Here is a 16113-nt window from a genome sequence, read left to right on the forward strand (position 1 = left end):
GCAAGGACTAGACACTCATCCTTATATTGTAACCATAGCAAAAGCACTTTGATGGTTTATTTTGATTTTTTAACAATTAATGCTGTGGTTCAGCATTGTGTTTTAACAATAAGATTCCAAGTTATTTTTGTTAGTGAATTCATGTTAAGTTGCATGTTCATGTGACAAAATGTGTCAATTATCTCAAATGTTTTATAACTACCATAATATTTCAAATTTATTACACATCTTTGCCAACTTGATTAATATTGAGCTAAATTAAAAAATAAGATGATATTATTTTGGATAGATGATATGATATGTGGTTACCATTATAATTATGACTTATGTATTGATATTTAATAATGAAATCTCTTGATTTATCATCTTATGTGGAGATGCATCAAAGACAAAATATTTTCAGACTTTTGAGTTGATAAAAGTAGTTAAAAATTGTCTAAATCATCACTGAAAGAATCTTCCAACCTTTGAAGCTTTATAAGACATAACTTATTTTAAATATTACCTGTTGTATGATTTTCGTAATGATAATTATTGGGTTCTCCATTTTAAACTATTTTCATGAAGATGAGCATGGAGTTCCAGTGAAAAGAAAGAGGCTCAAAAACATAAGAGCAAACCCTAATGTTCCTGTTGTAAATTGGGCAGATCTCATCCCACCACCCCCAGATCGTCCCCCAAGTGAAGCAGGATCAACTGTTGGAATCCCTGCTGTGCACAGGGGACCATTTTCTGCTGATAACAGAGTGCTTAAGTCTCAGGTCAGGTTTGATTTTATGTATAAGTAAACTTGCTGCTAAGTTGAATTAATTAACATCTAATCTAAAATGAGACCCCTCAAATGATGTAAACGTTATTAATTGTTCACTTTTTCACAGAATTTATACCATTTTCACAAAATGGGTCCACACTTTTTTATTTTTCTGTCACAAAAGTTTCTTATTTAAAACATGGATGACATATATATGTTAACAATTTCTTAAAATGTTTCTTTTTTTTTTGCCATATGCTCTTTGTTGTATTGCTTTAAAAATAAGTTCATGTCTGCAAACTTAAAACCATAGTAATTAATTTATCTTCAAATTTTAAATAACGTATACAAGTATATGGCAGTTTGGGGTTGGGGGTGATTTTGAGTGTTGAGAAGTAGCTTATACTTGATTTTGATTGAAGCTCAAAATACAGTTATACACAATATATCTACAAGATATATTCACCTCAGAAACTTGTCAGTAAAATTTCATATTAATATCTTATCTTTAGGTGTGAATCAGTTCATATCTGAAAATGAAACTTAAAGAAATAAGATATAGTTTTATTTCATGTCAATAAAACAAATTATGTTACATTACTGTATTGAGTGTAACTATAAGTCTGACTTCAGATTTTAATTTACCTTATTTCTTGAGTAACATAAATACAACTATTTCAGATTACAATGGTTGTCTGTTTACTCATAAGGTAAAGGTCTCCTTTCACCAAGTGAAATTTGGTTATGTAAAAATATTCTTGTGAAGAAATATTTAAATATTTATATTATGCCTAGATTTCATATCCTAAAAAAATGACTGTTAGATTTTGTATTTTTGAGGAAAATATCTTGAGTTGGTAAGTTGCTTGTTATTACATTAGAAACTGGTATGTAACTTTTTCTTTCTTCTCAGGTTTCAGGATATTCCCAAATACCTGGCTGGCCTTTCTACAACCCCAGAATTTTCCAGTCTCCAACTGGCAGTTATCAAAGTGTTCCTTCTATAAGGGGAACCCCCCCTCAAATGGGTTCTAATTCCATGGATCGTACAATGACACCCACAATTAAAATGGGTACTTGTATTCCTGGTTTTCCTTTTCCACATGAAAGGACAAGTCCTGCTCCAGCTTGTTCTCCACATTCTCAGTATCACCTAACAGATAGAGCTATTCAGTCATCACTTCCATCTTTGATCAGTGAACCTCACAGTGTGTCCTCTATGGCTGGAAGGATGATAACCAATCAGAACAGACCACAACCTTACCTGCCACAAAATGGTAGTCAGTATTATTTACATGGAAAAACAAAAACATTATTTGTCATGTTACTTTGAATGATCATCCCAGAATAAAAACTGGGAGAACCGAGATGATGAAACATTTCTCAGCTTTTTGATGCTATACGTTTATTTTCCTTAATAATCTGAGTTAGATTCACCAATTTAGGTTCCTACTAGTTTATTTAGAAAAAATGAATAATTAGATTTAAAATATTTTACACTAATGACAAGAACTAATCACATGTAGCATAAGTTTGTTGTTCCAGTACTCATGCAGACCTTGGATGTAATGCCAAAGGTTATTGCTATCATACAAAATTTCTGCTTCCATGGAGAATATTGAAGTTTTTCTTTCTATGAAGCCTTGAGTCTACTGCCTCTACATTATTTAATAATTTCTCTATACAAATATCTGCTTATAAAAGGGCTGTGATACATTCTACAACCATAATTCCTCCTGTGCTAGCATTGCACTAGAAAATTGTCTGGAATTCATCATGAATCAAGTATATAGATGTTAAATGTGTCATTCATGGCTCACTCCTGTGGTGACATTACTAAATTTAGCATATACTCTTATATATCTTGTAAAATGTGATTAGTCTCTTTATGTTAGAGCATGACTAGCAACTAACACTGTATTTTTAACTAGCCTTTAGAAATTACTTTTGCTTGAAAATAAATTATATTAAATAAGTATTTTAGTTAATAAATTAATAAGCTGTTTCTTTTTGTCTCATATCCATAAACTTCTGTAATTAAAGAAAGATAAAGGTAATTAATAAATGTTTAGTGTAAAAAACAAAGAATTAATTTCGCATCACTTCATTATGTCTTAGCTGGAGATTATGAACTTGGTCCCAGTGACAGGTACACTGTAGAAGACACAGGTGACTATGAGTTGCCAAATGGACAACACACACCAGAATCAAGTGTAGCAGAAGAAACAGATTATGCTCCAAATTTTGGTTATTAATTTTTATTAATTTTAGAATTTTATAAGTTATCTAACAATCAAATGTTTTATTGTACTTTTGTTTTAAATCATTTTAGTCAGAAGTTTCATATTATTTCAGTTTTTAACTTTTTATGTTTTAAAATGATTGATTATTAATCATTAGTACAAGATATGTACTAATAAAAATGTTTTGTATTCTTGGTTAAACAGTATGATTTCAGGTTAGTTAGCAGTTTTATTCCTGAACTGAATAGAGTGAATGTCATATCTTAAACTGTTCAGTGACATATATATATATATATGTGTGTGTGTGTGTGTGTGTATGGGTCACATTTCTTAGAAATGCTAATTTTACTCTTCCATAACTAGAAAGAATGTCTGTGCATGTTCAGGTAAAGTTTCCTAAATTTTCATAAAGGTGATCTCCATATAGTTAACATCTTTGCAAATGGGATGTGAACCAGTTATACATTTATACTAATCCTATAGTTTAGATAAAAGTTACATCACAATAAGTGCAGTAATACTTATACTGGCTTGAACCTATTTCTCTATCATAACCTCCTTGGAGTAAGGTCATTCCACTTTCAAGATGTGGTATGTAAACTTATACATGTTAACATGATCTGAGTTTCTGCCTCTCTTGGAAATGTATAACAGGAATGAATGTTGAGATATCTAATCTAAAATTGTAGAATAACAAACTAAGACTTTTATATGACTTAAAAGTATAGTATACCATGATCAATATTCCTGTCCTCATATTGTGCAAACAGTTTATTCATTTGCCCCAGTAATCAAAAAAGTCTGTGTAACGAATGCTAAAGCTAAGCAGTACTTGCACAAACCAACAGTTACTTGCTCTAAAACAAAGGTTCTGTTTACTTGTTTTTACTGCTTCTATTCACTTTTTCCTTGCAGAACATTGCTTGAAACTGCAATATTGTGGTCACTAATGGCTTACTATCTGATGTCAGTGTATCTGTATATGAAGTGTTAATCCAAATGAATATTTTGTCTCTGCAAACTTTATCCATTAGGAAATTTTGGCTTTTTCCATTTAAATATTAAGTTTTATTTAATTAGAGGAATAAAATGTCTTGGAAATATACATTATGTTTAAATGATTGTATTCCAAGTTAGAATTACATGTGAAGTCATTCATTAGTTGTAGAAAATTATACCAGATTATAGCTGATAAAGGTGATAAGTATCTAAATCAAATAATATTATTAGAGATGTAGCTTTGATTTTGGACAAAGCCAATCTTCTGACAACATAAAATAGCTTTCTAACTTCATAAGCAGCATTACCTCCATGGGCAAGCACAACTGATCAGAGCAACAGTTCCTGTACTAGTGCAAGATCAAGCAGTGTGAGCTCCTCAGATGGATACTTTTATGCTGAAGCTGATTTTGCTAGTGCTGTGGCCAGAGCTGCTCAGAATGCTGGTTACATGGTAGATGGAACAACAGTGACCAATCCCACAACAGGTAAGATGCTTAGAGTGATTCATGTATAAAAAAAACATTAAAATACCCAAGCTCTAATTTGCCTCCAGATAAATGATAAAAATTACTGAAAGCTAACATTTTCTAACCCAGAAAATGTATTTCTGATAGTTACCTCAACCTTCATTCACTATCTCAACATTGGTAAATCTTATGAACAGTGCACCAGTGTGCTTTCAAGAATTGGCATATACAAACCCAAAATCACTGATAAATCAGTAGGAAGAAAAGGTGAGATGAGGTAAGTACCTATTAGAAATACATTTTCAGTGTTAAAAAATGTTAACTTCCATTGTCAGAATCCATGTTGGAAAAGTGGAGGGACTGGTGAAGGCATAAAGATAAATAATTAAAGGGTGAGTGACAACTATGAAACAAAGTAGGTATGGCAAAATTAAAATATGAGTCACACCTATTAGGTATAGCATTGCTTCTGGAACAGGTATGCTTTTCACCCAGTAAAGAAGATAAGACATGTAGGGCAGAAATGAACAGCATACATTGCTGGAGCTACAGGATCCTAGAAGAATAGGCTAAGTGTGGTATGTTTAGGCAGAATATATCCAGGGGATGCATATTGGGATACAATGTATTATTCCAAGAATGGTCCAAGAACAAAAACAGCATGGAAGCATCTTGCATATGTTTGTAATATCAACAAGTAAGGTTCACCTGGACTAAAATATCCAGGGGAAACACCTTGTATTTAGAACAAGGTAAGCAATCCATTCAGGCAAAAACACCCAGGAGAAATCCCTTTGTATACATTGGATTATATCAAGTGTGATTCATCTTGACAAGTAACATCCAGAGGAAGTGCCTTGCATAAGAGATTTTGTACCATATTGTATGTATAATAGAAAGCATAATGACAAGTTCTCTTCTCATCAGATACTACATATGGCTATTAGATTTTGTTATTGTAAAGAACCTCCTCGTGAGGAAAGCTTTACAGTTTACTGTTCCAGTAACTGGAAACCAGAAGTGGAAAGACCCCTGTGCTCCACTAGAAGAAAAAGGGAGGGAATATGCAATGGGGGGCTGGCAGAAGCAGCAGGGAAAGCATCCAACTCCCGTTGAATTAATAACTGAATCTCCTTGGCCAACAACTCCCCATGCTGAGAACTAGTCACATGAGTTTTGTCCATATTGGTGGGAAGTTCTTCATCCATCACATTAAAATATGAATTCAGAAGTCCACCTGGACTTTTTAAAAAAAATTAATAGTAAAGAAACTACTAAATGAACAAGTAATTCCAACTAAAAGTGAAAACTATCAAGAAAACATGCAACAACATAGCAAAATTTGCTCGAAAAACAACTAAAAACACACTGAACACATTGCTTGTGGATCCATGTTTGTGTTGATTACAGCATCCATAAAAACATATGAATCATAGACACTCAAGTTTTAAGCAAACACCATCAGTATTCCAGTTAATCTTACAAATTAGCATGCCAGAATATCCTATATATCTTACATAAAATATGTTTTTTGTTAGTTCTTTATACTAAGTGTTGCAATAAGTTAAAACATCAATGTACTCAGTATAATGCAATTTGTAAGCCTAAGTAGTACAGAAAAGCATAAAATTAAATCAGTAATTTGAGGGGTTTTGTGTTAGTATAGAGGGCATTATGAGATTTGTAGAGAGTGGTCACATGATCAGCACATGTTGCTACAATGACCCAAAAATTATAGGGGAAAAAGACTGGTGCACTATTCATAAGGTGTACCAATGCCTAGAGGGCAAAAGAAGGTTGGGATAGCTAATAGGGGTGAGGAGGTAGTACCACTTCAGAAAAGTTCCTTTCCTAAATATTACAAGATTAAAGTTTTACTGATGAGATAATAAGAATCTGTGATGATCATATTCTGTAATATGTGCTCCTAAAGTTGTTAACAATAGCCTCAACTAGTTTAACATAAAATAACCCCAGGAACTTCTTACTAATACACAAAAAATGAGGTAAATGCATAAAAACTGGACTAGCAACATTCACATACTAAGAAGCAAATCCAATCAGGCACCAGTAAATTAAAATGTACAAGAAGCAATAGTAAAATACTACAAGATTAATACTTCTCTCTCTTTCCTAACTTGACAACAAAGCATGTATATACCACAGTTCTGAATATACACTGGTGTTACAAAGTTACAGTTGTTACATAACACTATACCTAAAGTGAATTAACAACAATCCCTTGTAAAACACCCTAACCCACTTACCTTGATTTACTGGCACCCCTGCTGCCAAATGCAATATTTTTCATTGATTTTTTTTTATTTTTTGCATTCTTAATTATTCTTCATTTAATAAAACTCCTATGATGCCCCCTAACAACTTGTCACAACATACAGCTGTAGTGTAAACATAAAGAAAAGGATGGCATAAAACCTAAGTAGGAATTTTTTAAACTTATTAATAATAGAAGGTAAGTGTGTGTATGTAATGTAATACTTATGATATGTGCCAAAAGACACCTGCATATGAAGGAAGAAGTAATGCTAGCTTAGTTTCTTATATACCTATCTATACATAAGATCATATATATTGCAGAAAATATCTGCACTTAGTTTTTCTTCTTTCTGGTTCAGGCAAGAAACAAATCTCTCGACAACGAGCCCCTCGACCAACAAGCCCCTACAGTACCGACAGCAGTGTTAATGCTACAATATCACCTCAGTCTGAATACCCAAACCATAGAAAAAAACAGCTACACAGCGACAAGACAGGAACACGTAAGTGCATTTTACTAAGAAAAGAATTTATGACTTTAGAAGCATAAGTAAATAAAAGTTTATTCTGGGGTTACAGTTGACAATTTTGTTCACACAGGTAATCTATGTTATAAATCTGATCTGTTTAGGAAGCAGCAATTATCAGAAATAAATGGATAAGTTAAATTTTATAACTTTCATGTAAGATAAAAATAAATTATCATAGAATTATACCTGTGGACTAGTTTTGTACTACATAATATTGAAGTCTGCTGTTACCAGAATATTTATTTAAATTAAATGAACATTAGACACTAACAACATCTATCGTAATAAATATTCAGCTTAAGTAATACATCTTTTTATGTTTCACAAACCATGATTAACCCTAGAATTACTAACGTAGTCCTAGTTGATCATCTTTTAACTATTCTCATAAACTGTTTATGTTCCCAGTTTCTTGGGTCTGCCAAGGCCATGTATTTAGGATGCTTGACTAACAATCTGAAGGTGACAGGTTTGAATTTCAATCCCACCAAACCTGCTCACTTTTTTTGTACCTCAGTGAAACAATGGTAAGTCTTTGGATTTGCAATGCTACACTTAGGGTTTCAGTTACCCTCAGTGGATACAAAAGCCCCCTGGTGGCACAGTGGTATGTTTACAAACTTACAACACTAGAAACCTGGTTTAGTTGCATGTGGTGGGCAGAGCACAGAAAACCCTTTTTCTAGTTTTATGCTTAGCTTCAAACAAACCATTTGCTTGTTGGTCAATAAAAACATGTGAATCATACACACACAAGTTTTAAACAAATACCATCAGTATTCTAGTTAATCTCCCAAATTAGCATGCTAGGATCTCCTATATGTCTTACATCAAGTAATGTTTTTTGTCAGTTTTTTATACTTAGTGTTGTATATAAATTAAACATTAAAGTACTCAATACAATACAATTTGTGAACCTAACTGGTAACAAAGGGCATAAAATCAAATCATTAATTTGAGGGGGTTTGATGCTTTATCTTGTTATTGATTGACATGAAGAAAACAGGGTGACATTAATTAGTAAAGATATTTCTTTGATATAATATAATTCATCATCTACCAGCTATGCAGTAGTGTGGTTGTTACTAGTATTGAACTTACAGCTCTTTGAAAAATCTCTGTAATAAATCATAAACTAATTTCTTTACTAATATTATTTTAATGACAATTTCATTTCATTCTAGATAAATAACTGAAAGTTCCAAGTATGAAAACAGATTCTATCAGCATTAAATACACCTTGACAATTTGTATATTTTACACTTAACAGAAAAGCCAATGTTTCAAACAAGCCTTTTTTTAATTTTAATGTTTAATTAACATAAATACAAAAAATAAGGAAGTGTGTTCTTTGATAGATTGTTTAGGCAGAGTATTCATGATGAAAGTTCGTAGAATGGATGGCAACTGCCTCTTTCGAAATGCCGTCCTCTACACTTATGTCTTCTCAACATGTAGTTGCCATTCATTCTACGAAGTGTGTGCTTTATCTAAACAGAACATTTTGTAATAAGTAGAAAATTAAACTGACTCCACAGAATCATGTGACTCAACCTTTGTTGAATTAGCATACTTTTGATTTCTATTTATATCAACCTATGAGTAAGTATGGCTGTTTGGTTTGTGTACTTATACATTGAACTATCTAGGAACTTGTATATTTGTTGGACCAACTATATGTAATGTTTAACATTTAATCTGTAGGAGAAACTGACATGTGTGTGTGTGCAACTCACTTGCTAATCTTTTATAAAATTGTTTACCAGTCTTTAATAAAAATTAATTATAAAAATGTATTTCAGTTACTTGTTCCAGATCCCAAACTTTTATCTTACATCTTAATATACATTCATATTTACTTACACAAAAATATGGTAAAACATTTTGATGTACCTTATAGCTAGATATTAGCGCATGGAGATATAGTATATTTTGTATTGACACAGCAGCTCATTTATGAAATTATATTTATGTGAGGAAACTACACCTGTTAAAATTCAACTTGCCATTAAGATTTCTTACAAGCACATTAGTTAAGTAACAAATAATATTCAGTAGTGCTTACAATACAACAATATTTCTTTTGTAACTTCAGGACCACAACCAAATTTTCAACAAACCACTTCAACACAAAATTCAGGGCCTAGCAGATTATATGACCTACCAGCTGGTGTTCCTGCCACAAGAAATGATTCAACATCTATTCATAATGGAGTTGGTATGTGTAATAATTATTACACTGATTTTCAGTTATTGCATGGATTGTTTTCTGATTTGTATATTTGTTTTCAACATTTAACTTTCTAATTAAGTGTATGTAGAGCTGGGAAATAATTCAGTGTAATCAATTAGTATGATTAATTGTTAATAACCTAATCAACTTGTGTATCAAATTATTACTGTTTTTGATTATTCAAACTGTTCAGTAATCAGAATTACGATTAAATCAATTGATATCAAGAAAATGATCAGCTAATGAAAATTAGTATTTTCAGCAGTTATTACTGTTGTCTAGATTTCAGATATCCAAGTAATTGAAATAGTGTCATTACGTTTATTTGCTGTTAAGCACAAAGCTATACATGGGCTATCTGTGCTCTGCCTGCCATGGGTATTGATACTTTATTTGTAAGAACAGAAGTTGTTTTATTAGACACCTTAAGAGAATAATAAAGTTGTTGAATATAATTAGTTAATGAGCCCAATTATTAATTTGATTAACAAATACTATTCATCCATCTCTAAAAGTGCAAATCATTGTCTATATAATTTGAATCTGTTACATATTACAAACAAACATAATATTCTGCAATAAGCTATAAGTAGTAACATCAATGAGTATTTATTTATACCCTTCTAAATTCATATGATATCACTCTAGGTAATGTTTAATTTACAATTAATGAACATTTTTTCATATTTTTTTAACTTTTAAACATTTAAGTGAGCAGTGAAAACAATTTTGTTTCATTGTTGATATAGTAGTAAAAATACAGAAGGGCAAAACTGAAAATTTAAAGTAATATAAACACCAAGATATTTGAGCACGTATAGCTAGTATAATGTTTAGGTAATTATTTAATTTGTGGTCATATGGGTTTTTAATAAGGAATTAGTAATCTACCTGGAATTTTAATTTTTCATAAACTGAAGTAAAGATTTATGTATACAATAGTATATTGTTATTGTACAAAATTGTTTTTTTCTTAGGATTTCAATAAAATTATTTTGCATTACAGATACGTCGAATGAGAATAGAAGAGATGTTATAAGTTGTAATGTCCCTCAAGAAACTCAAAAATCAGAAATCATTAACAATGTACCATTTGCAAATACTATAAAAGAGAGACTTGAAAACAAATCAACAGATAGCAAATCTCAAGATTCAATACATCAGGATGTAAGTAATATTTATGTTTACATCTATTTATCATAGTAGAGAAATAAGACTGAGACAATCACACTAATTATTTTACTGGTCATCTATTTTACTAATCATAGCTGGTAGAGCTACATGATTAACTCAGTTAATCAATATAATTAATTATCTATAAGCACTGATTACATCACCTAGTATCACTTCAAATAATTGATTTTTAATCCAAATTATGATTAAAATACTGCAAAAATAGTTAAATAATAGAATTTGTGTTCCCATAATTACTGCTTTTGATTATCCCAACTGTTCAGGTAACTGAAATATTGCCATTTTAATTATCAGTTGTTATTTTCAATTAATTTTTGTTCACTTTAAGCAATTAGTGTCATGACTCACGAAAATATTCAACTAATCTAAATTAATGTTTCCAATGATTAGAAATTTTAATTATTCCAACTATCTGAGTCTAATTTAAAAATACTTATTTAGTTGAATGTGATTAATTAATGCACCCAATGATTATTTATTAAATTTCCACCAAGAGAAAAAAAAACAGAGCAATGTGAACCTAAAAATTCTATCATAGTGTAATGGAAATTATTTGAAAATCAAATACAAAAACAAACGTTTTCCTCTATGCCTTAACGTATGAACTTTTATAATATGATGGATTGTTTCTTTTTATTATAGAGGTGGATTTTCCCTAGTGGTTAGCATACTGATTAGGTTCATATCCCAAAGCTTCGTACCTTAAGGTCATAAATGTATTATAAGAACAGATTAGAGTAACTCATGAACTGGTGGTAGATAATGTTATAGTTTTGTTCAAATACCTAAAACAAACACATTTTTAATTATAACTTTCATTTTTGTTAATAACCCTAATGTGTTATGGTTTCATTTCTAATGGGATCTGATATTGCACCAACATGGTCCTACAAGATATATGTTCTATTTTCATCTTTTTTGTTTGTTGAATTCCACACAAATCTACTTGAAGGCTACCTGCAATAGCCTTCCCCAATTTAAAGGTGATAAACTAAAGGAAATGCAACCAGTCAGCATCACCCACTACCACCTCTTTGGCTGCTCTTTACAATAAATAATAGAATTGGCTATCACATTATAATGTCTACATTACTGAAAGTGTGAACATGTTTGATGACTGGATATGAACCTGTGATGCACAGATTGCAAGTCAAACACTCTAACCATGAGGCCAAGACAAGCCTCCATAACTTTCAGTTACCATGCTAGCATATTACCTTGAACATTTCATATAGAGTAAAGCTTAATATCATTTATCATGAGAGTCATCAGTAGTGGTAGGTAAGTTTTGAATAACTGCAAGTGATGTCCTTATTCAATTATATTTATACCCTTTGATTCTTTTGAGTGGCATGAAAGTGTTAATTTATTTTCTCAAAAGTACACAAATGTTTTGTAGTTCAGTGCTTTACCTGTGCATATAATGTTTGGTTATTAATACATATATTTGCTCATTTTGCAGAAACTGATTGAGTGATAACATAAAGACCAGGATTTATAACAAGGTTGTGCGTAATACTGAAATAAAGCTTAGAGACATCTCAGAAAGCTGTGTATACTACTCTGATGGATTGGTGAAATATACTGAAATGTTTACAAATTAGAAAAATGCAGATGTAAAGTTAACTAATCAATGGTCTGCAGATATCCAAGTTACCGTGATCATTTTTTCGGTTGTGCCATACAGATACAACAGAGTGTACAGTTTGTGTTTAGGAGAATACTGTTTTACTTAGATATTACTGTAACTTAACAAATATTTTGGGAGTTACCCAACACGAACTTTTTCCTTAGTGAAGATTTAGTAACTGAATAAAGTATAAATTTTGACCTTTGGCACAACATGTAAAGATTTTAAAGAAACTTGTTAGATTTCATAGAGAACGGAAAAGCAAACTTTGTCTCTCATATGTCATTGTTCCATAAATTTATGTTAAGTGTTGATGCTTGATAAGTTTTATCAAGTTAATCTAAAGACAAGCCATTAGCATATAAGAGACTTGCAGCCAAGAAGGGCCAGTGAATTGTGCTCAAAGTTCTGGGATTAGTTTAACTGTAATTTTAGATTACAAAGAACAGTGTGTACAACAGCTGTTGATTGGAGCAAAAGTGTATAAATATTCTATTGATGTTGTTTCTCATTGTAAGAAGTATAAATGCCAGATATCAACAGTACCTGTAAATAATTGTGTTCTATGAATAAATCTTATATGTACTGAATGTTAAGGCACCACTCATTATCAGCTGAAAAACAATAGGATAAAACAAAGATTCTGTGATTTATTTACTGTGTCAAATATGATTTCAAAGAAAACTGTCAGCAATACAATAATCTCCAATCAATTTAATATTTGTGCTTTTCTTAAAGTGTTTATAATCTGCATATATATATATTATGTATTATGAATGTGTGTTTCCATGTGTGCTTGTGTATTACAGGTACATGCACTGTAAATGGCCTTCATTTAGGTCTTTATGTATGTGAGCCATATCACCATTTTAGCTGGACTTGTTTATACAGTATTCACAAAAAGAATACTGTTGAGTATTGAACTTCTTACTGGAAAAACAGAAGATTTATAAAACATGGTTAACAAGTCAAAACAAGAAATTAGATATTCTTGCACTTAAGCATTTATAATCCCTTATATATAATGTTTAAGCCCAAATTTCAAAATTTACGTAAAGGGTGTTTACACTGCATTGTACTTTATTTCATGTAGAAAAAAATTACCTTTTTTATGTAAATATAAAGTAAACCTATCCCAATTTTAATGAAATGATTTAAAGTTAAAATAGCTGACAATTTTTACATTTTTATAAATGTTTGTTTAGGAGTGTAGAGATATTTAATTGGTAATTACTTTGTAAAATTGATTGCACTGGGATGTACAGCATTTTGAAAAATAAATATATGGCCATTAGATTGTTAATTTGGTTTAAAACACTACCATAAAAAAGTTCAGTTCTTATGTTTTGTGAATTCCAACACTAATAATTGTCTCAAAGTTGTCAACTCTCACAATCCTAACAATATACAATGAATAATTATAATTAATGTTTCAAGCAGTATTGAAAAAAAAGTTAATTACTTTACACCTTTGGTGTTTTTTGTTTGTTTGTTGTTTTGTTTTTTAATAAGTGAATTGCATTGTTGGTTTTGAATGGCAATTCCATCTTCCTCAAAGAAATATTTTTTTAATTTTAATTAGATTGTTTTGGTGTAGTAGCTTGGATTAGATAAAATGTTCTCTTCTACCCAGAAACAGTAGAGGAATATAAACAGTATAGTAAAGCCACACATTTCAATTTGCCAAACTTAAGCTATCAAAAGGTGTTGGATTAGATAGGCTATTTAACTTTAGTTGGTTATGCAGGAAATTTTGAAATTATTCAGTTTTCTGCTGACATTACCAATAATTTTGAATGCTTAATTTATGAATATTTAGATTAAATGTGTGTGTGTGTGTGTGTGAAATTAGGAAAGATAAGTAAAGTATTTATAAAGTTTAAACCTTTTTCACAGTGAAATTTAAAGCCGGTTATATTAGAAAGTTGATAACATTTATCTATGCAGTAACTGCATTGCTTTCTACAACTCAAAAAATTATATGTACAAAAGTTATTTTAATTAATCAGATCATTCAAAGTAAGATGATTGTACATTTTATTATGGAATTTTAAAACAGACTTGTGTTTAAGTTATTAGATTTGTTACCAGTTGTCTTTTTATACAAAAGTTTTAAGTGGACTGCATAATGACATAAGGAAGTGGTCACCTTATTTAAAAAACTATTCATTACTGACATGAGAGTACCTATCTCTTGATTTCCTTTAATCTAGCTTTGGTAAATATATAAAAATGAGAAAACAATAACCTACCAAATACAAACTAGCTTGGTTATTTTGTGAAATGTAATATACTCTAATATTTTCCTTAGTGTTAGATTTATCAGTTCTATGTGGTTGTAAGTTACTCATAGGGTCCTAAATGTTTCAATTTATACCATTATGATTTTCTAGTCTACAAATTGCTTTGACACCCTCTGTTGATTTTAAATATTGATTATCATAAAGGTAGTTTTAAACATTCTCAAGTAATAAATTTTAGGTATAAACAGTCTGTGACCCAAAATTTGATATCATTGTAGTCTTGCAGAGGTTTGATTTCTCTCACCATTCAATGGGATTCTCAACACGTGCTGTGCTTTATGCTTATCAAAACTGATAAAATGTACCATATTTGAAGAAAACAAACAAAACCAACAGAATGTTTTACATTTCATATTATATTATTAAACAAAAACGACTAAATGTTTTAACATTTCATGTTGTATTAATAATGAATAACAACTGAATGATTTGATACTTTATAATATATTATTAAATACTTTAAAAAAAAAAAAAAAAAAAAAAGTTACCTGGAACACTCAATCACTTCCATATAACTCAGCTGGAATTTTCTTTTTCTCTATTTCTGCCGTTGACTGATATTGCCAAATACTTCCATTCAATAACTTTAAATTTCATAAATGTTAACACGAAGAAGTTCTCGAAGTAATTTCAGAACCATAAATGTGATTTGCATGTGTAACAAATCCATATACCTTCATACATGACACAGTAATTATTGTATGATTTAAATGCCATAAAACTGTTTCACTAGCACTTTGTTACAACCACATTAGTGAGTTTTGTTTTTTTAAATTTCACACAAAGCTACCCATCTCTAATTTAACAGTGAATGACTAGAGGGAAGGCAGCTAGTCATCACCACCCACTGCCAACTCATGGGTTACTCCAAGGAGTAATGGATTGACCACACATTATAATTCTCCCACATCTGAAAGGAGCAAGCATGTTTAATGAGATGGAAATTCAGAACCGCAACCTTTGAAAGGCCCATTAGCGAGATCATATAAATACTTTCAACTTCAACAAGTTAAATTGAAACGACTGATAATTTTATTTTCAGATATATCAAGTTGCATTAAACAAACAAATTCAATTAATTCGATTCCCTGTAGATATAGCTTAGTTTTTATATTTCACAAACTCTTTTTCAGTTGATAAAAAAAAGTTTGATTTTTAAAAAAATTACCATTTTGAATTTTATTCTTTGTTTTTCTTCTCCCTGGACTGACTATCAATGTTATTTTGCTTTCTTTGATGAATTAATATAAAACAAAGAACAACAGAATGGCACCATTGCATTTTTATTGCTTGCTGTCTCAGTACACATTTAAACAACAAATGATAAACCTCTTCATCATTCAAATATATTGAAAATTCAAAAATAATCCTTTAAAATGCCATTATGACAAAATGATGAAAGCTTTATCAATTATTATACTTATTATAAAAAAGAAATTTGAAAATGTAACCTTTAAAAACACTTAAAAGCTAATGATATTTA

The 16113-nt window shown here is 30.5% G+C and overlaps 1 protein-coding gene across 20 annotated transcripts in view; it reads left to right on the forward strand.

Moving 5' to 3' along the window:
* Positions 1–16113, forward strand: part of LOC143236124 (roundabout homolog 1-like) — a 230007-nt gene that overhangs the window by 190310 nt on the left and 23584 nt on the right. For 5 of the 20 annotated variants that reach the window (XM_076474403.1, XM_076474396.1, XM_076474408.1 and 2 more), the window contains 7 exons: positions 568–761; positions 1665–2031; positions 2870–2998; positions 4293–4481; positions 7079–7243; positions 9366–9488; positions 10510–10670. In XM_076474403.1, the coding sequence (XP_076330518.1) occupies positions 568–761; positions 1665–2031; positions 2870–2998; positions 4293–4481; positions 7079–7243; positions 9366–9488; positions 10510–10670 (1328 nt within the window). Of the gene's footprint in view, positions 1–567; positions 762–1664; positions 2032–2869; positions 2999–4292; positions 4482–7078; positions 7244–9365; positions 9489–10509; positions 10671–12159; positions 12915–16113 lie in introns of those variants that run through there. The other 15 variants (XM_076474406.1, XM_076474413.1, XM_076474407.1 and 12 more) reach the window with 9 other exon arrangements.

This window comes from Tachypleus tridentatus, chromosome 13 (genome assembly GCF_004210375.1).
Source record: "Tachypleus tridentatus isolate NWPU-2018 chromosome 13, ASM421037v1, whole genome shotgun sequence".
Classification (NCBI taxonomy): domain Eukaryota; kingdom Metazoa; phylum Arthropoda; class Merostomata; order Xiphosura; family Limulidae; genus Tachypleus; species Tachypleus tridentatus.